We start from the raw sequence: 17673 nt of genomic DNA on the forward strand, positions 1-17673 counted from the left end.
TAAAACAAGATAATAAGATAAAGTAATGCCCACTGGACATTAGTGAGCATTGGCGTACAAGATTTTGGTCGGCGGTTTCCCCCTCGATTTATCCTAATTCACCGAGACCAAAAAGCATTGTTACTTTGACGAACGGTCGAAAATGATTGAAGATAATTGTCGTCGCAGGAGATATAATCAAAAAGTACAGCCACGAATGAAATTGCATTATGTAAGCTTGTCATGGTAAAAGCTCGCGCGGGCGAAGTTAGTTAACGCACGTGCTGTCAACAGTTACGTAATTCTCGCCGCGCGCGCCGAGAGAGTTACGAAACTTAATACGCGCGCTGGTTAACCGCGAAAATTTTGCGCCCCATCATCATTCCGCGCGGAGGATCCCTGTATAATAGGCCACGAAACACTCTCCTACCGGTATCAAGATTTATCTGAATGGAGCGCCTCATTACCCGGGCTCGAGCCCGATTGTGCGCCCGCGATCGAGCGAGCCGGAGAACCATGGGGCAGACCGTCGACGAGAGGCAAGTCAAGGCTGAGGCTGGGGCGATTCGTGAGGGAGACCAACGGTGGAGAAGAGAGCGGGACGCGACGATTTCTTTCTCCCCTTCCCTCCCGCGCTCTCTTTCTCTCTATCTCGCGCGTACAATGGCAGTAAGCAACGACCGAGAGCGCAGATACGCCACGTATTCAAATACAATACCGACAGTCTGGCAAGTCGGCAGTTCGGCGAATGGGGCTGCAGAGTGGCAGAAGCTACCCCTAAACGACCTCTCTTATTAACAAGCGCGCGCTCGCGCGGATAGGACACGTCTCCCGAAAGACAGCGCCTCAAAGCATCGCCAGCTACTACCCACCTCCCCGTCTTTCTCTCCACGGCTTCGCGGCTGCCACTTCCTCTACGTCGACTTCCTCATTCTCTCGGCGCATCCGCGGGCGGTAGGCTTCAGTACGTCGAAAATCCATACAGCCTCCGTCTTTGGGTCTAAGGGAGTTAGATAATCTCGGCTTTGTAATCTTCGTCCCTAACTCCTACGCTGTCTTGCCTCCGTATCTCTCCCTGTTTCTCTCTTCCCCCCTCGCGCGCTCCCTCTGTCTCTCGTCCGTTTCACACGGCTCACGGCTTGGATTCTCCTTGCTGAATTGTCTTACGCCTTCGAGGGATGAAATTAGCATTCCACGCGTCCTCGCTCGCTCGGAACGCGCTCGTGAGACACTCCGTATTATCGAAACCGTCGATGTCATCCCGGAGCGCGCCGTTAACTAATTATCTGTTACCGATGGTAATAACGGCGATAATACTGATTACGTGGACGTAATCGAGTATCTGTGGCGTGTGTAGGTGGGTATGTTTCCGATCAAATTAATTCCGCACGGTAGCTCTCAACACACAGCGCTTTATCCGATCGAGTCGCGTGCGGTAATCATGCGCGATTTGTTTGCAACAGTTTTCCGCGTTACAGAACGTCGCTTATAAAAACGGCGGACCGCGGCATTGCACGTTTCTTCTTCCTCACGTTTCAGATATTCTCCGAAGTCAGCATCATGTTCAGCATCGGCGGCAGGTACTACACGGGTGATCCCATCGTGTATTCCTACATGGAGGACAAAATCTTCGAGCAAGCGAGAAATATCTCAATCAAGCTACACCACCGGATCGGCAAGTTCGTCAAATTGAGATTCAGCTTCGCCTCGCGATGGATCATGATCAGCGAAGTCACCTTTGACTCCGGTGAGTTGTGACGCTTCAGCAATTTTCTCTACCTCCACCGTTTTGCCTTTGCAACTCGAGTGCAAAGTTTCAACATATTTATCGCATCGCATATATCTAACCGAATGCGACGTCTCTGGGAAGACCGCAACGTTCGAAATTTTTTCCACGCGTGGAACTAATGGATACGAACATTAACATTCTGCTTAATAAATGTAATTAAAGTTTTTAACAAGAAAATATTTAAAATACGCAAAATAAATTGAAGATATTAATATTTTTATAAATAATAATTGAAATAATTCTAATTTATGTAAACAATCTTATCGCGTAATTAAAAAAATACAAATTTACCCGATTTCCCAATGTGGAATCAATGTTACCGTTTTATACTTTCAATTAGTGAACGTCGACAAAGTTAGCGGCAGAAAATATCGTACTCAGCAGCACGTGTTTCTATTGGTGTTGCAGACATCGCTCACGGTAACTTCACCCCAGAAACGCCGTCCACGACCGAGGCCCCGCGATTGCGGGACAAAACTTTGACTCGCGACAATCCGCTGCAAGCCGAAGTTCCGGTAGCTAAGCAGGACGATCCGACTTACATGGCTGTGATCATTGGCGTCTTGACCGTCGTAATTCTGCTACTGGCGGTCGCCATATTCCTAATAGTCACGCGTCACAGACAGCGGAAGAACTTTGCCAGCCCTCTGGGCGCCAAGAGCGCGATTCCGACGGGCAATCATCAGCATCTGTCGCCGGAATCCGCGTACGGCACCACGGAGAAGGATCCCTCCCTGATGACCTACCGGGTCGAGGAACTCGACGACCGGTACGCCGGCACGAAGCTCACGACCCTGCCGCGCGATCTCAATGATCGTCTTTTGGGCGATGTCAGGCTTGACGAGTACCAGGAACCCTTCCACGAGAACAAGTATCGGGAATCTCCTCATGCGGCGTACTACGGATACAGCACGGTTGTTGTAGACAACAAGGATCTCCACGACAACGTCGAGCAGTCTGGTGAGTCGAGTTCCTTCAACTTGTTCAGCGTAGCCGCGGTGCTTCAGAGTACAAATACGAGATAGACGAAATGGTCCGACTGCACGTCCGCGCGTCACTTTGTTTAATAACCTTATCTCTCCTATTTCATCCGCGATCCTCAAGTTTGTCTGATGTGACTCATGTTAATAATAAATATGTCGCCTGATAAAAGGGCGTTTTACTCGCAGGGCAGTGAAAAAGAATATTTTTTGCTGCACAGATGCCACGTACGATTATGCAGTACCAATGCCCGTGCCTAGCGTAAGCAGCGATCAAGATAGCGTATTCTCGAAATCGTCCTCCAGAGGTAGCGCAAAGGTGAGACATAAAAGCATTTGTTACAGCTTTGAGAGTTACAATCTCGAGATAAAATATTTTTTATGACAAAAGTAATGGTTTCTCCCGTGAATTTAACTCTTTGAGGGCCAAGCTGATTTCGGCATTAAACGTAGTCATAAATTTAACGTAGATTATTTTAATATTCTATTGCTTTTTTAATGTACCAATAAAATTTATATTATTTCTTTTAATGTTTTAAATACTTAAAAAAAAGTAACACTATTCTTAATCGGATAAATAAAACCGTTGCTCGCAAATAGACGACGGAATCTTTGACGCATCACCGAGATATGAGTGATGTGGCCCCCAAAATATTAATAGATATGTGTTTAATGTAACTTGAGTCTCTCGTGAAAATAAAAGTGACATCATTGATTATTAAAAAGCATAAATTATATATCGAAGATTAAGAAATGTGCTCCTTTCCTTGCTACTTTTGAAGCGAAAGCATGTTCTGTGAAATGTATTTGTCGGACACACGGAGGCGTTAACGTTTCATGTGCTTTTCCGATGCATTAGGCGTGCTTGCAGAGCTTTTTTCCGCCGCCTCCGCCCCCGATGAGCGCACCACCTCTTCGAGGCTCCAACAACTTGACGTACTCGAATCCACCGAGTCCGGAACCAGTTTGCGAGCGTGAGCGTAGAAGTAGTAAGCGCCGCGAGCACTCCTTGCACAGATACGCGTAAGGATCTCTTGCAGCCTGCAGGATATTCACGGGAGGCGAAAGGACCGAAGGTACGATGGATTCTTCGTTACTGCGAGCAACGAGATCGCGTGATCGAGTCTGCCCCGCGGCACTGGTTTGCCTTCCGAGAATTCTGTTCCATTTCACATTCCAACAAGTATAATTTCCCCAACTTTTGCATTCAAAATTTATATTTAAATAATAATATTCCTGCCTAATTATGTCGCGGTAGTAAAAAAACACACCGCTTTCCATTGTTCTGGTTTCATATTTTCGTCGCAATCCCGTTTTATTTAGCGCTTTTGTTTAATGGCAACTTTGACTATTCATGAGTACTATTATCAACTTCGTATTCAAATTAAATTGTCGTCTCTTGACGCGTCTCCTTTCTTCTCTTTGTAAGAAAATTTTGATAGAATTAAATTATTCACGCACGTTCCACACGCTTTGGCCCGTGTGAGCGTTTTACAATATTTATACGCGTCGGAAGGAAGGGACGCGAGCGTGGAGCGGAGTAAAATAACTCCAGTGCCACGAGGGTACCTCGCGAGAACGCGCGCGTTGTTAATCCCGGGGTAAAGACCGGTGGCAAAAGTAACACGTTGTACATTTCGAAGCGAAACGCTGTGAGCGACCGCGCGGCGAAAGGGGTCGTAATCCCGCTTGTTACAACGACGATATTTTTTCCCCCCGAGTTTAGCGCATTGCGAGAAAAACAGAGAAAACGACGGCGATCGCGGCGCGGTCGCGTCCGTCGCGAGAGACAGAGCCCTCTTCTCGACGAGCACTGCCATCGACGAATTACGAATTCTCGTAAGCGTATCGTAGGCGCGATCTCACGCACGATCCTTCAGGGGGATTCGACCTACGATTTCTATGGATTAAGCATAAGGGCCCGAGCAGGAAGACTGTCGTAACCATTTACGACGTACTTAAGTCGGTGGCGGAAGCAGAAAGATTGTCGTAATTGTTTACGATTCCGTCGTAAGACTTAAGTCGGTGTCGGAACACGCAAAGAATTGCCGTAGACGGTGGTTGCCATCCATCGCGTCGATTGCATCGCGAGGCGCTATACGTCTACGACAATTCTTTGTGCGTCGACTTCCGACTTAAGTCTTACAACGGAATCATAAACGCTTACGACAATTTTTCTGCTTCCGACATTGACTTAAGTGCGTTGTAAACGGTTACGACAATCGTACAACAATCTTTGTGCGTTGATTTCCGACGCTGACTTAAGTCTTACGACGGAGTCGTAAACGGTTACGACAATCTTACGACAATTTTTTGTGCGTCGACTTTCGACGCCGACTGAGTCGTAAACGATTACGACAATCTTTCTGCTTCCGACATCGACTTAAGTCTTACGTCGTAAACGGTTACGACAATCTTACGGCAATTCCTTGTGCGTTGATTTCTGACGCCAACTTAAGTTTTACGATGGAATTGTAAACGGTTACGACAATCTTTCTGTTTCCGTCACCGACTTTAAGTCTTACATCGTCGTTACGACAAACGAGGAATTTTCTGCTCAGGCCCTAATCTCGTAATCCGAAGCTGTATTCAATTGGCATATCAGTTTCTATGGTAAAGCGACCTCGTGCGAACGACTCTTCCCGGTGAGATTCGCTCGCGAGACCTCCGTGGAAAATTGACGAAGGTCGCGAATGTCCTGACGTTTTTCAACGTCCGCGGGATTTTCGAATCGCTCATCGGGGCGTCGATTCTCAGAATCCATCTCGCGCATCGGCGTTTCGCACTGCCAAGTCTTCTCATACGTTCGAAGTGGAGTTTCGCGAACGAGACGTAACTCGCGACGTTGCGAAATGCCACTTTCGTCCGTCAATCTCTCCGAGCGGCAACGGGCGGGACGACGTGCGGCCCGCCACGGGGAACATATACACGCACGTCAACGCGGACGAATTTCCAAGGAAGAGTCGCGCTAATGATTTGGTCTGTTCGGCGCGCATGTGCAACAAGATCGAGCTCGCTATCGATCCGGGAGGAGAACGCGCCGGTGACCGGGGAGGGAAAAAACGACCGGGGCGGATGAGATATTTATCCGATGGCGCGATCGTTACGTCGGGTCGAAGAGATAATTAATTACTGGCTTGATGGAATAAGCGAGCGTTTCAATTATTCGCGCGCACGAACGAACGTCAGGCGACGCAACGCGACGCGACGCGACGCTTGACGTCGGAGAGAAAAAAGCCGCGATGAGATCGGCGTAACGATATTTAAAGGAGCGAACGATAGCGAGCTTCGATTCCCCGCCTCACACAAGACTGACGTCACATAAATAATTCAGTAACCCGATCTGCGCCGTGCCCGCGCGCACGTCGTATTATTTATTGTCCCGTGACGAATTTTTAATTTATATATACATATATATACATACGAAAAAATGAAAATATATATAGATATATATATATATATACAAAAAAGGTAATACGTATTATCGTACGACGACGAATTTTAAGCATATAATAGATTGTATAAGCCCAACTTTATTTCTCTATCTCTACCAACATCGCCTTCATGCAACGAGGAGAATCGAGAATTACCAGCGTTAAGGAACCGACAATACAGGGATGAGACAACAATAACTATGTACATGTGTACGTAATCGAGCAAAGGAGGAGGAAAAAAGAGCACGTGTAGAAAGATTCGAGATATCGGGTGCGCAAGGATGTGAGAGACCCTCGACCACATTGTGATATATAATGAAAAAGAGCCCGGCTCTCTCTCGCGAGTAACATATATATATATAGGCACGTTATATGCTTAAGCGTGCCCTGCGCGGTGGAGCTCTCCCTTGAATTTCGCCCTGAAAGAGCAGCCGTAAAGTGCGGGCGACTCTCTTTCTCGCGCCTAGGAACGGCGACGGCGATGTTGCGCGCACCTGTGTGTGCGCGGCGCGAAATTTATTACCGGTTTAAATATCTGACGTGGAACGTGGCATGAAATTTAAGGCTCGTTCGGCGCTTTTACCGCGAGAGCCGTTCGAATAGCGCTCCCCCCCGTACGATTATTTGGTCGTCCATTGACCGCCGCACTCTCCTCGATTACCGATCGTAATCTATTAAGCTCAATTTTTCTCTCATTTCGTCGGACCCCCGGCTCTCGCTCTCGCGATCGCACGTCGGATACCGCGACGCGCTAATTGACATTCCGCTATTTTTGTCGGGACAACCGGACGAGCGATATTCGCGCGCGTATCGGTTTTCCGATTAAGCGACTGAGACAGTTCGGCTCGTCGAGGAGAAATTTAATCGACCGTCCCCCCCGCGCAGGTCGCGCCCTTTCGCGGCAAGAGCGGCGCGTAGCGTCTACAACGATTGGAGAACATTGCTATGTATATTTAGTGTTTAATCGATATCGTCGCCACGTAGGATGTTAGGGAATTTTAAGAGAAAACTAACAGTGACAGCTTCGAACGCTTCTCGAGTGTAAATATTAACCGTTAGGGACCTCGTACCATATACACACACTTTCTTCAAGCGCCTTAAGTTGGGGGGGGGGGCACCAAGCAAATAATTTCGTCGCAATAATAATCGTCGTCTTTTAGGGGCGGGAAAGATATCACGTACAGGCGGTTATCGTTATCGTAATAGGGCAACGGCGGACCGACGACAGGAGCGGCCCGGCGTCGCCCTCAATGTCCACGCGAGCGCGATCTTCGATTTCGCCGCTTTTAAGGCCGAGATCGGCGTGGTCGTGCTCGCTGAGTTTCCTCCTCGTCGACGGCTACTCGATAATTTTCTCGCTCAGCGGCACCGTGATCGATTCGCCGAGCTATCGTTACCACGGCGCGGAAAATTCGAGTACCTCGAAGCCCTCTCTCGTACTTCCAGCCGCTGACAAGTCCGCTCCTGGCAATAATCGTCAATTTGTCTCAAGCGAACGTGAACGCGCGACGCACGTCGAGCAGACGAGGCTAGATCGGTAAATATCGGTAGCGGCGAGGGAAAGGTGGCGAGATAGCGGAAAGTTAATTTGTGTAAAAAGAAGTTGCGCGAGTTAAGGGAGATCTTCTCTCCGGCGGAGGAAACGATAAGGATGACGAGGGAAGACACTTTCGTATCTGCTCACGGTGTACTACTTCGTTGGGGGGATATCTTGTGTGTCTCTTTTATATAATACTTGCGTGAAACCGCACAAGCTGCCGACAGTGCCGGTTAATATCCTTCTGTCACGTCGCGATCGTTTCCTAGAGTCATCTGTAATTTCGTCGCCATCTTTTCACAACCTTTTCACAGTTTTATACTTTTATACGGCGTTCTTCACTTTTGTGCGTGTCAATATCACTGTGATACGTTTACCGAAACTCCTTACTTTCTTAACCCTTTGCGTCCTTTCGCTGTGAAACCACCACGATGTGTTCTTTCAATTTTCTCATCGCTATTTTGAGTTTGTTGCGATCGTAACTGAATACTCGCGTGGTTTTTAAAAATATTAAGTACAGCAATTAATATCATGTTACTCTTTTAAAATTATTTTTCGTATAATTGACGGGCATTTGTATGCGTGATAAATGTTTGTCTTTTTGAGAAACACATTTCTTCTCACACTGGGCCGCAAAGGGTTAAGTAAATCACTCTGAGCGAAAAGGAAGTTTTCACTCTAGAGTCTATTGCTCTCTAATATAAAACAACCGGCCAGCGAAAGCGGCGACTGTTAAAGACAATGCGCGCGGATTATCCGGGCCCTCGAGTACCACCAACATACAAAGACCCCTCGAGGACGTAAATAATGGCGTCCAGTGCCGACCGGCCAATCCGTTAGAACTAGTTCGAGCAGAACCGGATGCCATTATCTACCTCCTAGGAGTCAAATTGGACATGGTCATAATTTCGAGTTATTCTCGTCAGCGACGAGAAACGTTAATAATCCTGGGGCGTAAAGGGGATTCATTCTCGCGGATCGCGCCGCATGTTACACAGCTAATTCTTATCGCCGCTCTCGCAGTACCGGGAACGGAGATAGCACTGTCTTGGCACCGTGCGGGTTCCTTGCCCCCCCTGGTATACGTATTCCTACGTCAGTCGTAAGTTTTCGTCCGGCCGCCGCCGTGTCGAGGGCGATACAACGATACGCGGTACGGCTCGTCGATATAACCGAGATACGACACGATCGGTTCTGCATCGGTACGTACAGTGTGCACGGGGGACACGCGGCGCGACCGGGGAAAAGTCTCGGGCATAAATCACGCATGCAGCCCTTTTTCTATCTGACATGAGAAATGCGGGAAGAAGCTCCGACGGTTGAACCGACGACACGCGGTCCGACGGAGTTCGCGGGGGACGGAAAGGGGGAGGAAACTGAGGCCCATCTTTTATACGTACGACACGTAAGTGCGTGCATACGACTCTACGACGGAGCGTAAGAAGAAAAAGAAATGGACCGACCTCCTCGGAGGTCGCTTGATCGATCGACCTTCGGAGCTGCATATTATGCTCGCGGGCACATCGCAATCAATACCGTTTACGAATCGCGCCGGGAGAAACTGCTCAAAAATTTACATTATTAGGATTAAACACACGAGTTTCATGAAATAAAACGGTCTTTCCCAAGTAAGCGCTTAAATGTTGCAGTGTGCAAGTCTGATTTCACATTACTTACTGAAGAGGGTCATATTTAATGACCGAAACGTCTGAACTTGAAACTTTTTATACGTTTTAATTTATTGTTTTACTATCATTGACTTTCTTATTTTTAAGTATTTGATACCGTCGAACATTCAGTGGCCGGCTCTCATTGCCTTAACCCTTTGAAGCATGGTGGTAACCCACGGTTACCACCTCGACTTCTTCACTTTTTGGCCATAATAATTACATGCCTCGGTGGTCGAATTGGTTGAGACGCCCGCCTAGAGTGTAGGGAAGTCGTGGTTCAAACCCTGAGGTAATATTTTTTGCAATAAATTTTCTGTATTATTAAAATTGCCAGATACGGTCAATAAAAATCACTAATTGTTGTTAATCACTGCTGGCGACTTTTAAGAATATTCTTATTAGTTGATTATTCTTTTAAGTTTTGAATTCCACCATCTTGAATCCGCGATTTTGAATTACTGGAGCCTAATATATCGAACAATTTTTCGTGAAATGAATCAATACGCTAATTTCTCTTTTAACGCGCGCGGTAAACTCGGCGCGTTTTTCTTTTCACGGAGATATAATTCTTGTACGGATTGCGGGCCGCGCACGATTCGTCGACGGCGAATTCGACCACGTATGATTTCTGCATGAGAGACTTGTCGAGCACCGTGTACATAAAAAGATCGATCGTGGAATACCTCGCGCGTCTGGCTGTACCGCGATGTATTGTAGAAAGTCGAAGAAAGCGCGGTGGGCAGATACGACGACGACAACGACTACGATGATGGTTTATCAATAGATTTAGCACGAGCGATAATAGGGAACTTTCCGCCACCCCGAAGGTATTAAACGCGCCGCATAATCTCTCGATGTATATAGCGACTGTAATTTATACATACATATGTGTAAACGTATTATAAATACGCCCGCCGACGCGCGGGAGCGACCATTTGTATATATCTGTATTATATAGCGTAAAACGAATGCGGAGGGCGGGTACCATTGTGAGTGTAATTATATCGATCAATAGCATAACGCGAGTACCGGATGCATATTTGATATTTGTGTGCCTGTATCCTTTTGTATGCTATCGAGATAGATAAAAAAAAACACACAAAAAACTATACATATTATATTGTATTAATTGCGACGTAGGCGGCTCTACGAACGTGTGTAACGTAAACGCGTACAGTACACGAACAACAAGAATACATACACGCATGCGTACACAAAGTCATACACACAGATACGTCGGGCCGACCGGCCGACGAGTGAAATAAAACTTTTAGCGAAGCGAAGATGGCCTTGTGAGATTTTTTTCTCGTGACCTCGGAGAAATCATCTTGTTCCCTTATCGCCACGTTTTCTGCCGCGTGGAGAAACGCGGCTCTCGTAATACTTTCTGACGCTCTTGTAAAAAAGTGCTGCGTTCATAATGTCGCGCGTCAACCTTGATTACGAGAATAATTATTTCAGTCCAGTTTCAACAATTGCGTTATCACGGATAAATACAATAAAGGATTCTCAGGCTGCAGCGGATATTCGTCGAGGGCCAATTATCCAGGTAATTGTAGAATAATCCAATGACTAGTACGCTTAATTGGGAATCTCCGGAGGTTCCATAAATACTCTTTAATCTTAATAAATGAATATACATTGAAAGTACGAGGCATTGGATACTTAAGGCCAACTGGGATCCGCTGAATCTGTTTATTAGCTATTCTGCCAAGTGATTTATACCTCTACCTAGAGCGTTCTGAAAATTCAGATTTATACCAGCGACGTATCTCGAAGCACCAAAGCACGGGCCACGTTAAAAATTCTTGCGGATATTATACAGTAAACGAGTAGTGAAATTTTGAATTTAGCTTCGATCGTGAATACAGTCGCGCGATAACTCGCGTGAGAAGCTCGGTTCTTTATCGTTTTTCCCTTTTGGCATTTTAATTAAAAATTTTATCGGCACGCATATTGCCGCGTCACTTTAATATCAATAGTTCGTTGTCAAATTGGATAAATTTTCAAAGGCAATAACCATTATTGCTTCGGTAACGAGTACACGCGAATATACACGGGCGAAAACTTTTATTTCGCAGGTTTTACAAACTGCCTAACGTACCCGCGTACAGGTCACGTCACGCTGGGCTTTCGTAGTGTCTGTCGTCCTTTCATCGTACTAATTTGGCACCGTCAACGACGTCATTTGTCATTCTAATGGCCAGAACGACGACCGCGTTTTTAATGACTCGAGGGTGAGAGCGGCACTCCGTGCGTTCCCTTCCATTTCACCACCCCCCGTTCTCTTTTTTCGCAAGTTCCTCTTTAATTTGCCCTCGACACGCTGCTTTACGCTTCATCCTCCCCCTCTCTCTCGCTCGCTCGCTCGCTCGTCTCCAGCCTTCCTCATCCGTTCAACCATTTTCTTTCGAGAAAACGTAATGTAAAGCCGAGGAAGATGCCTCCCCCTTCTTACTCTTTCTCTTTGTGTACACATTCTTTCTTCCCGAGTTCGTATTTTATCTAGCCAGTCGTATTTTAAAGCTTAGATGCATAAAAGCACCATTTTATCAATGCATTTCTTCGTCTATAATACTTATTTCAATACATTGCAATACCTTATCGTTTTGCCTCATTACTCCCGATGATTCCACTGAACGTGTTCAGAATTGTGTTTTACAAGTATGTCTATCCCCTCGAAAAAAAGAACATACAAGAGTAATTTTTTTAAATTTATGCCTTAATAAAATAATATATAAATTAATATAATGACTGGAGGAAATCTTATAAGTTGCCAGAAGTAATTAAAACTTCAGAAGATTACTTGACCATGTCTGGCAAATTTGTATGTTTAAACTCGCAACGTTTCGACCATGATTTGTGGTCCTTCTCAAGTGCTAATTGTGTCTATAATTCCGTATGGTAAATCAAAAGAACAGATCTTAATTTCACGAACGTGTCATGTTTTGCCGTTCGTGTAATTAAGATCTGTTCTTTTGATTTACCATACGGAATTATGGACACAATTAGCACTTGAGAAGGACCACAAGTCCCAGTGAAGTATAAATTAAGTTTTAAATTAATACAAATTACAGTTAAACCATCGGCATTGCGGTTAACAAAGTAAGTACTTTCAAAATGTTAGGCATGTTTTTAATTACACATTTGATAAAATCGTCCTTGTCGTTTATTATCTTGTTTTTATCACATAAAATTCTATTGATAAGCGAGCTCTTTTTCTAACGTGCTTTAAGTATGACAATACTTGAAGAAACTCAATGCGCCTGAAATAGACGATCGATCATTCGGAACATTGAGCTGCTATGATAAAGTAAGTCACGATCGAGTACATTTATCGGAGCAAGGAAAACGCAAGGTGAGTCGGCTAACGCTTTTTCGTAAAAGTCCCCGTAACCGCTGATTATTGTTTCTCATCTATCAAAGCGTAAGTGTTACGGCGGCAAACACGTCGCGTCTCGCCCTCGAAAATATTGCTGCATCACATTCGGAATTACGGCCGAATTCTGCGCAAGGGGTGGCACGCACGGAGGAGCTCCTTTGTGCCGTGTCGTGTTCCGCACTGGCGCCGCGGTTATCGCCCGCCCTAATTTCGACCTCGATTAAGGGTTCACCTACCACTTACGAAGTTGGGGTGCGGGCACCTTCACGCGCATAGGGACGCGTATACCTTACCATCCGATCGAATAGAAAAAAAAACATCGATATGCAAGGTCATTGCCCATACAGCACAGAAAGTTAAAGTAATATTGCTGAAACGTTGCAATGTTGAAGTATAAATATAATATCTTTTCTACGTTGAATCTAGGTTTGTAATGTACATTAATTCTTTATATTGCTGCAACGTTGAAACAATCTTCAACAAATTATTATTTTTTGACACTCAAGTAGATTAAAACACGTATAATTATGAAATGTATATGTCATATGATACTTTTGCAACGGTCAGAAATTTTCAGAGCTAAGATTGGATTATTATTTTAGTGGAATGATTCAACTTCAGCGCTTCCAACAGTTGTAAAAAGTATTCTGCTAAACACGACCAATGTTAACTCAATATAATTTAACAATGTTTTCTGAACGTTGAATTCTAACGTTTACAAGACATTACAAGTCAGCGGACATTAGTAGTTTTTACAATATCTTTTCAACGTTGAATCTACATTTCGTAACATTGATGCAATATTGCAATGTTGTAATGGAACGTTTCTGAGATGTTGATTCAACATTTGTGTGCTGTATGGGTTGGTTACTTCGTTTGCGTGTAACAAAATTTGCAGGCTGAAGACGATGAATTCAGAAAGGTCGCGCTATCTTCATCGCCGTAAATATGATTTTAGTATTAAATTCAATGACGGTAATCGCGCGCGCGAGTTTCCGTTCAAAACTTCACATCTCCATTTGCGACACGACAATTGTTTTCGCTGCGTGTCGTAACTCGGATGCAGGTATTGTATCAAACGCGTCTCTCCGTACGTTGCCTCTCAACGCCGCGGTAATTGTTTGTGATCGCGATTAGGAGAGAAATTTCGGCGGCGGGCTCGACCGTGACGATATATTCTGGCGGTTGTCGCCGTGATAAACCGAGGGGAGGGTTTGTTGCAGCCGCGGGCTAGCCAGGTACCCGCGTCGAAGTAAATCCATCCCTGACGTCGGCCACGGCGGAACTTTACCCGCCGGATGCCGAGCTGTGGGGTTCAACAATCGCGTGGCTCCTGGAATTCTGTGCGTGTGGGTGCGTTGAGGGACGTACATGGAACTGCGAAATCACGGGGTTCGACGCATAATGTACGACGTGAGCACAATTTGTGCCACGGTACCTGAAATTCGCCCAGGTCTCTGAATTATGAGGAGGGATAAGCTTTACTGCTCCGAGGTCAATTTCGTACACCACATTTTATCGATCGGTCGGCGCTCCCGGGGTCAGGACGATTAGAATACAGACCGAAGCTGCTTCGCGAGCAATTAAACGGATAAACTGCCGAGTGCTTACAACGCGAGCGTAAAAAAAAGGGGGGAAGTATCAATTACGCCTCGTAACATGAAAGGGTGGAGAATTAAGAGGCTTAGCCTCACATCGTGTGAGCTTTAAAGACATTAATCGCCAACCCTGGGCCGCGCGATCCCTTAATCTGCCGCCATTACGCTTTATCCGAGCATTAAAATCCAAATCGCGTAAAATTTGTGGGGATAAATCTTGGTCTATAACAATTACGCAAATAAATTGTTTCGCAATATCAGAAAAGGCAGTCACAAATTGCGAGCATGCAAACGTATTCTTTTCCTTTATCATATTGCAAACAATTATTACAGCCCGGCATGTACTTTTAATAGACGGTCATATTGGCAGCGCTGATCGCTGCAATTATCAAAGAAAGGTAACAAAAGTGGTGCCGTTTTCATCGAAAGTGTTAACAAAATTTGAAATATTGGGACAATGGAATTTGAAAACATTGGATCACGTTTAGGCGCGTAATACTAGCCCTCGAAGGGTCTGTATACCGGCTCGTTAAGAAAAATGGACGATTCGAGGCAGACGGCAGCCCAAGCGGAGGCGCCAGCAATTCTTTACGCGGCGTGTCGGTGTCAAGAGGTATCGGATGTCACATGGGCGAGTCCGAAGACAAATATTCTCACCGCTGGAGCAGGATGCGTCGGAGAGAGCTCGTCGCTGTCGCCCTCAACGGGATCGTTAATGCCCGGCGTACGCGCGAGCTCTCGCATCTTTATTTCTGTCCGCTTCGCAAAATTGCCAGAAGGAAGTCACCACTCGGCAAGCTGCGTAAGCCCCGGTATCACGATATTCCGCCGCCGCGCCGAGGTGGAATATCGCGTACGCACGGCACGTTTTCAAAGCCGCCAAATTGCCCGGCAAATTCATAATAGCTTTTATAATTGGGAAGACAGCGCGCAGCCGCCCGCGGACGATTTATTCTCGGGTGAAGTTGAACCCGCAAGCGCGTTGAACCCCCGCGTGTCTTATTCGACGAAGCCTGAATAAAGTGGGGAAAAATGGAGCCGGCCGGAACACGCATCACGAGAATTTCATCCTGCAACATTGTCGTATTTAACCGTTTTGCTAATCGCATTTAAGAGCTAACAGAAAAATTGAATACAGATGTGCAAAGTTTATGTCGTAAATCATTTCGCGTGGTATTTGGAGAATCTTTATAAAGGACTAGTTAACTGTACATATATTAACTCCATTAAATGGATTTCTGCACAAATTCTCTTCGAGTATAAATCGACTCTCGCATTTAATCCTTAATACAATTATTCAGTAATTTCTCTCGATAGTATTATAGAAAGATTAAAATTTGTTCAGATAAGGAAAACCCATAATCATACGCGGAGGGAATTTTCTCTTAAAATTTATCCTGAAAATTATGTAATTGTGGAATAACACGGCACTTTGAAGAATTTTATGAAAGGTTTTAAAATTTTACCGCGCATTTCACTAGTAATTATACTTGGTATACATTCTACTAGTAAAATGCACGGTAAAATTTCAAACAACTCTCATAAAGTTGTTGAAATGCCGTGTCCCACGATCACGTAATTTTCAGGGTAAATTTTAAGAGAAAATTCTCCCCGTGTACACAAGAATTATTAGGAGAACATTTGTTCTATAAGGAATATTCCATCTGCACAGGGAGATCGGCAATAAACCCGGACTTTCAGTTCGTCTCGAAGATGCTAGTGAAATGTATATGACACGAATGCGCTCTCACAGCGCATAAAGCGCGAGTGGATGTGGCACGAACAAGAGCGCGCCGCGCGACATCCCTTCATCGTTCCGCCCGATCTTCGACGTCCCGACCTTCCTGGCGATGACATCTAGGGCTCAGCCACGAGGAGGTCCGATGAAATCGAACCGACGGGCTAATCCTCTCCAAGCCACTCCGCGAGTCGTACGGCTCGTACTCGAAAATGACGGCGCGACGTCGCGATCGAATTGGCCAGCTGAATTACGCTCGGGCAGACAAGGGTCGACGATAACGATCCTTTTTAATCGCCGATCGCGCATGACGGCCCGCGTGGGACCGCGTCCGCTCTTCGTCCCGACGCGACGACCGGATGGCGAGGCCTCGAGTGACCGCCGCACAAATGCGCAATCGCGCTTCAGCGATGCACTTTTACGCAACGACCGCGAACATTACGCATCCAATTGCGGGCACTTTGCTCTAGGCTTGATTATCTAATTGTTCAATTGGGACCCCCGTGGCGATAATGAACGTTCACTTTACAACGCGCACTCAGAGGCATCGGCTTTTTTTTGTCTCCTCACCGTTCCTGATACGTACTCGAGCATATCCGGCTTGTTCCGCAAAGACCGCGTGGAGTTTTCAGACCGTTCTCCGAGCTGAGAAGGAAACAAGAGTCAAACGGTAGTCGATAAATATTTATTATAGACAATACGACGATATCCGTGTCGTTCGCCCGCGACTTCATTTGTCGTATGTAATGAAATGGTATTCAGCATTGCGTTAAATTATGTTACTTCGTTGTCGCCAAGTTTTATTAATAGGGACAATTACTAAGCCCAACTGTGTTACAGAGAGAAACATTTGTACAGTGACCACAGCAACGACTGTGTTGTATCTGTCTGCGGATACTTTGTTGCGCGTATGCTCGGCTATATAATTGATCAATTGCATTTCTGCCGCAGTAATGAGCAGCTATTTGATTATCCGTCCTCTCTCCATAGTATTACGCCCTTCCTTTCAACAGTTTATTATCAGTGCAACATTGGATATTCCGTTAATTCTGTAACCAATATTTATTTTGCCATCATTAATTGTTAATATGCGATTGCCCCATATTATGATACCATCACCATGGAGGAAAATATAATTTTTTGTACCAACAAAAAGGGAACTTGGAAGCAATTATGGAGATATTTTTTAATTAAAAATTTTCAATGCAATTATTTTAAATGCGGAAATACAAATGAATAGTTTTAATTTACACGCGAATTTTTCATCAACCGCATCACTGTAATTTAATAAAACATTTCAAAAATATGATAGAATCTCTGCTATATTAGTTTGACGTATCGCCCGGGAATATAAAATAATTAAAAACGGGACAGACATCAAAAAACAAACGCCAAAAAATAAAGTGGTTTTAAAAAATATGTCTACCTGATATATTGGACTGATAGCAGAATTTTACGAGCTCGCTTTACGTTCCCGATTTAATTCGTGAAAAATTTATTTATGCGTGAGTGTATAACTTGTAAAAGTTATTATTATTCAACAGTCATTTATTTCAATCATTTATG

At 45.2% G+C, this 17673-nt stretch overlaps 1 protein-coding gene across 2 annotated transcripts in view; it reads left to right on the forward strand.

Annotated features, from left to right (window-relative positions):
* Positions 1–9668, forward strand: part of LOC105565026 (discoidin domain-containing receptor 2-like) — a 103932-nt gene extending 94264 nt beyond the window's left edge. Inside the window, exons 6-9 of one of the 2 annotated variants that reach the window (XM_012017842.1) lie at positions 1519–1726; positions 2177–2728; positions 2922–3067; positions 3608–9668. In XM_012017842.1, the coding sequence (XP_011873232.1) occupies positions 1519–1726; positions 2177–2728; positions 2922–3067; positions 3608–3775 (1074 nt within the window). In that variant the 3' untranslated portion in view covers positions 3776–9668. The remainder of the gene's footprint in view (positions 1–1518; positions 1727–2176; positions 2729–2921; positions 3068–3607) is intronic. The other variant, XM_012017843.1, reaches the window with a different exon arrangement.
* Positions 9669–17673: the final 8005 nt, after the last annotated feature.

The sequence above is a fragment of the Vollenhovia emeryi genome, unplaced genomic scaffold (genome assembly GCF_000949405.1).
Source record: "Vollenhovia emeryi isolate VEMERY1.0 unplaced genomic scaffold, V.emery_V1.0 DF939156.1, whole genome shotgun sequence".
NCBI classification, from domain to species: Eukaryota; Metazoa; Arthropoda; class Insecta; order Hymenoptera; family Formicidae; genus Vollenhovia; species Vollenhovia emeryi.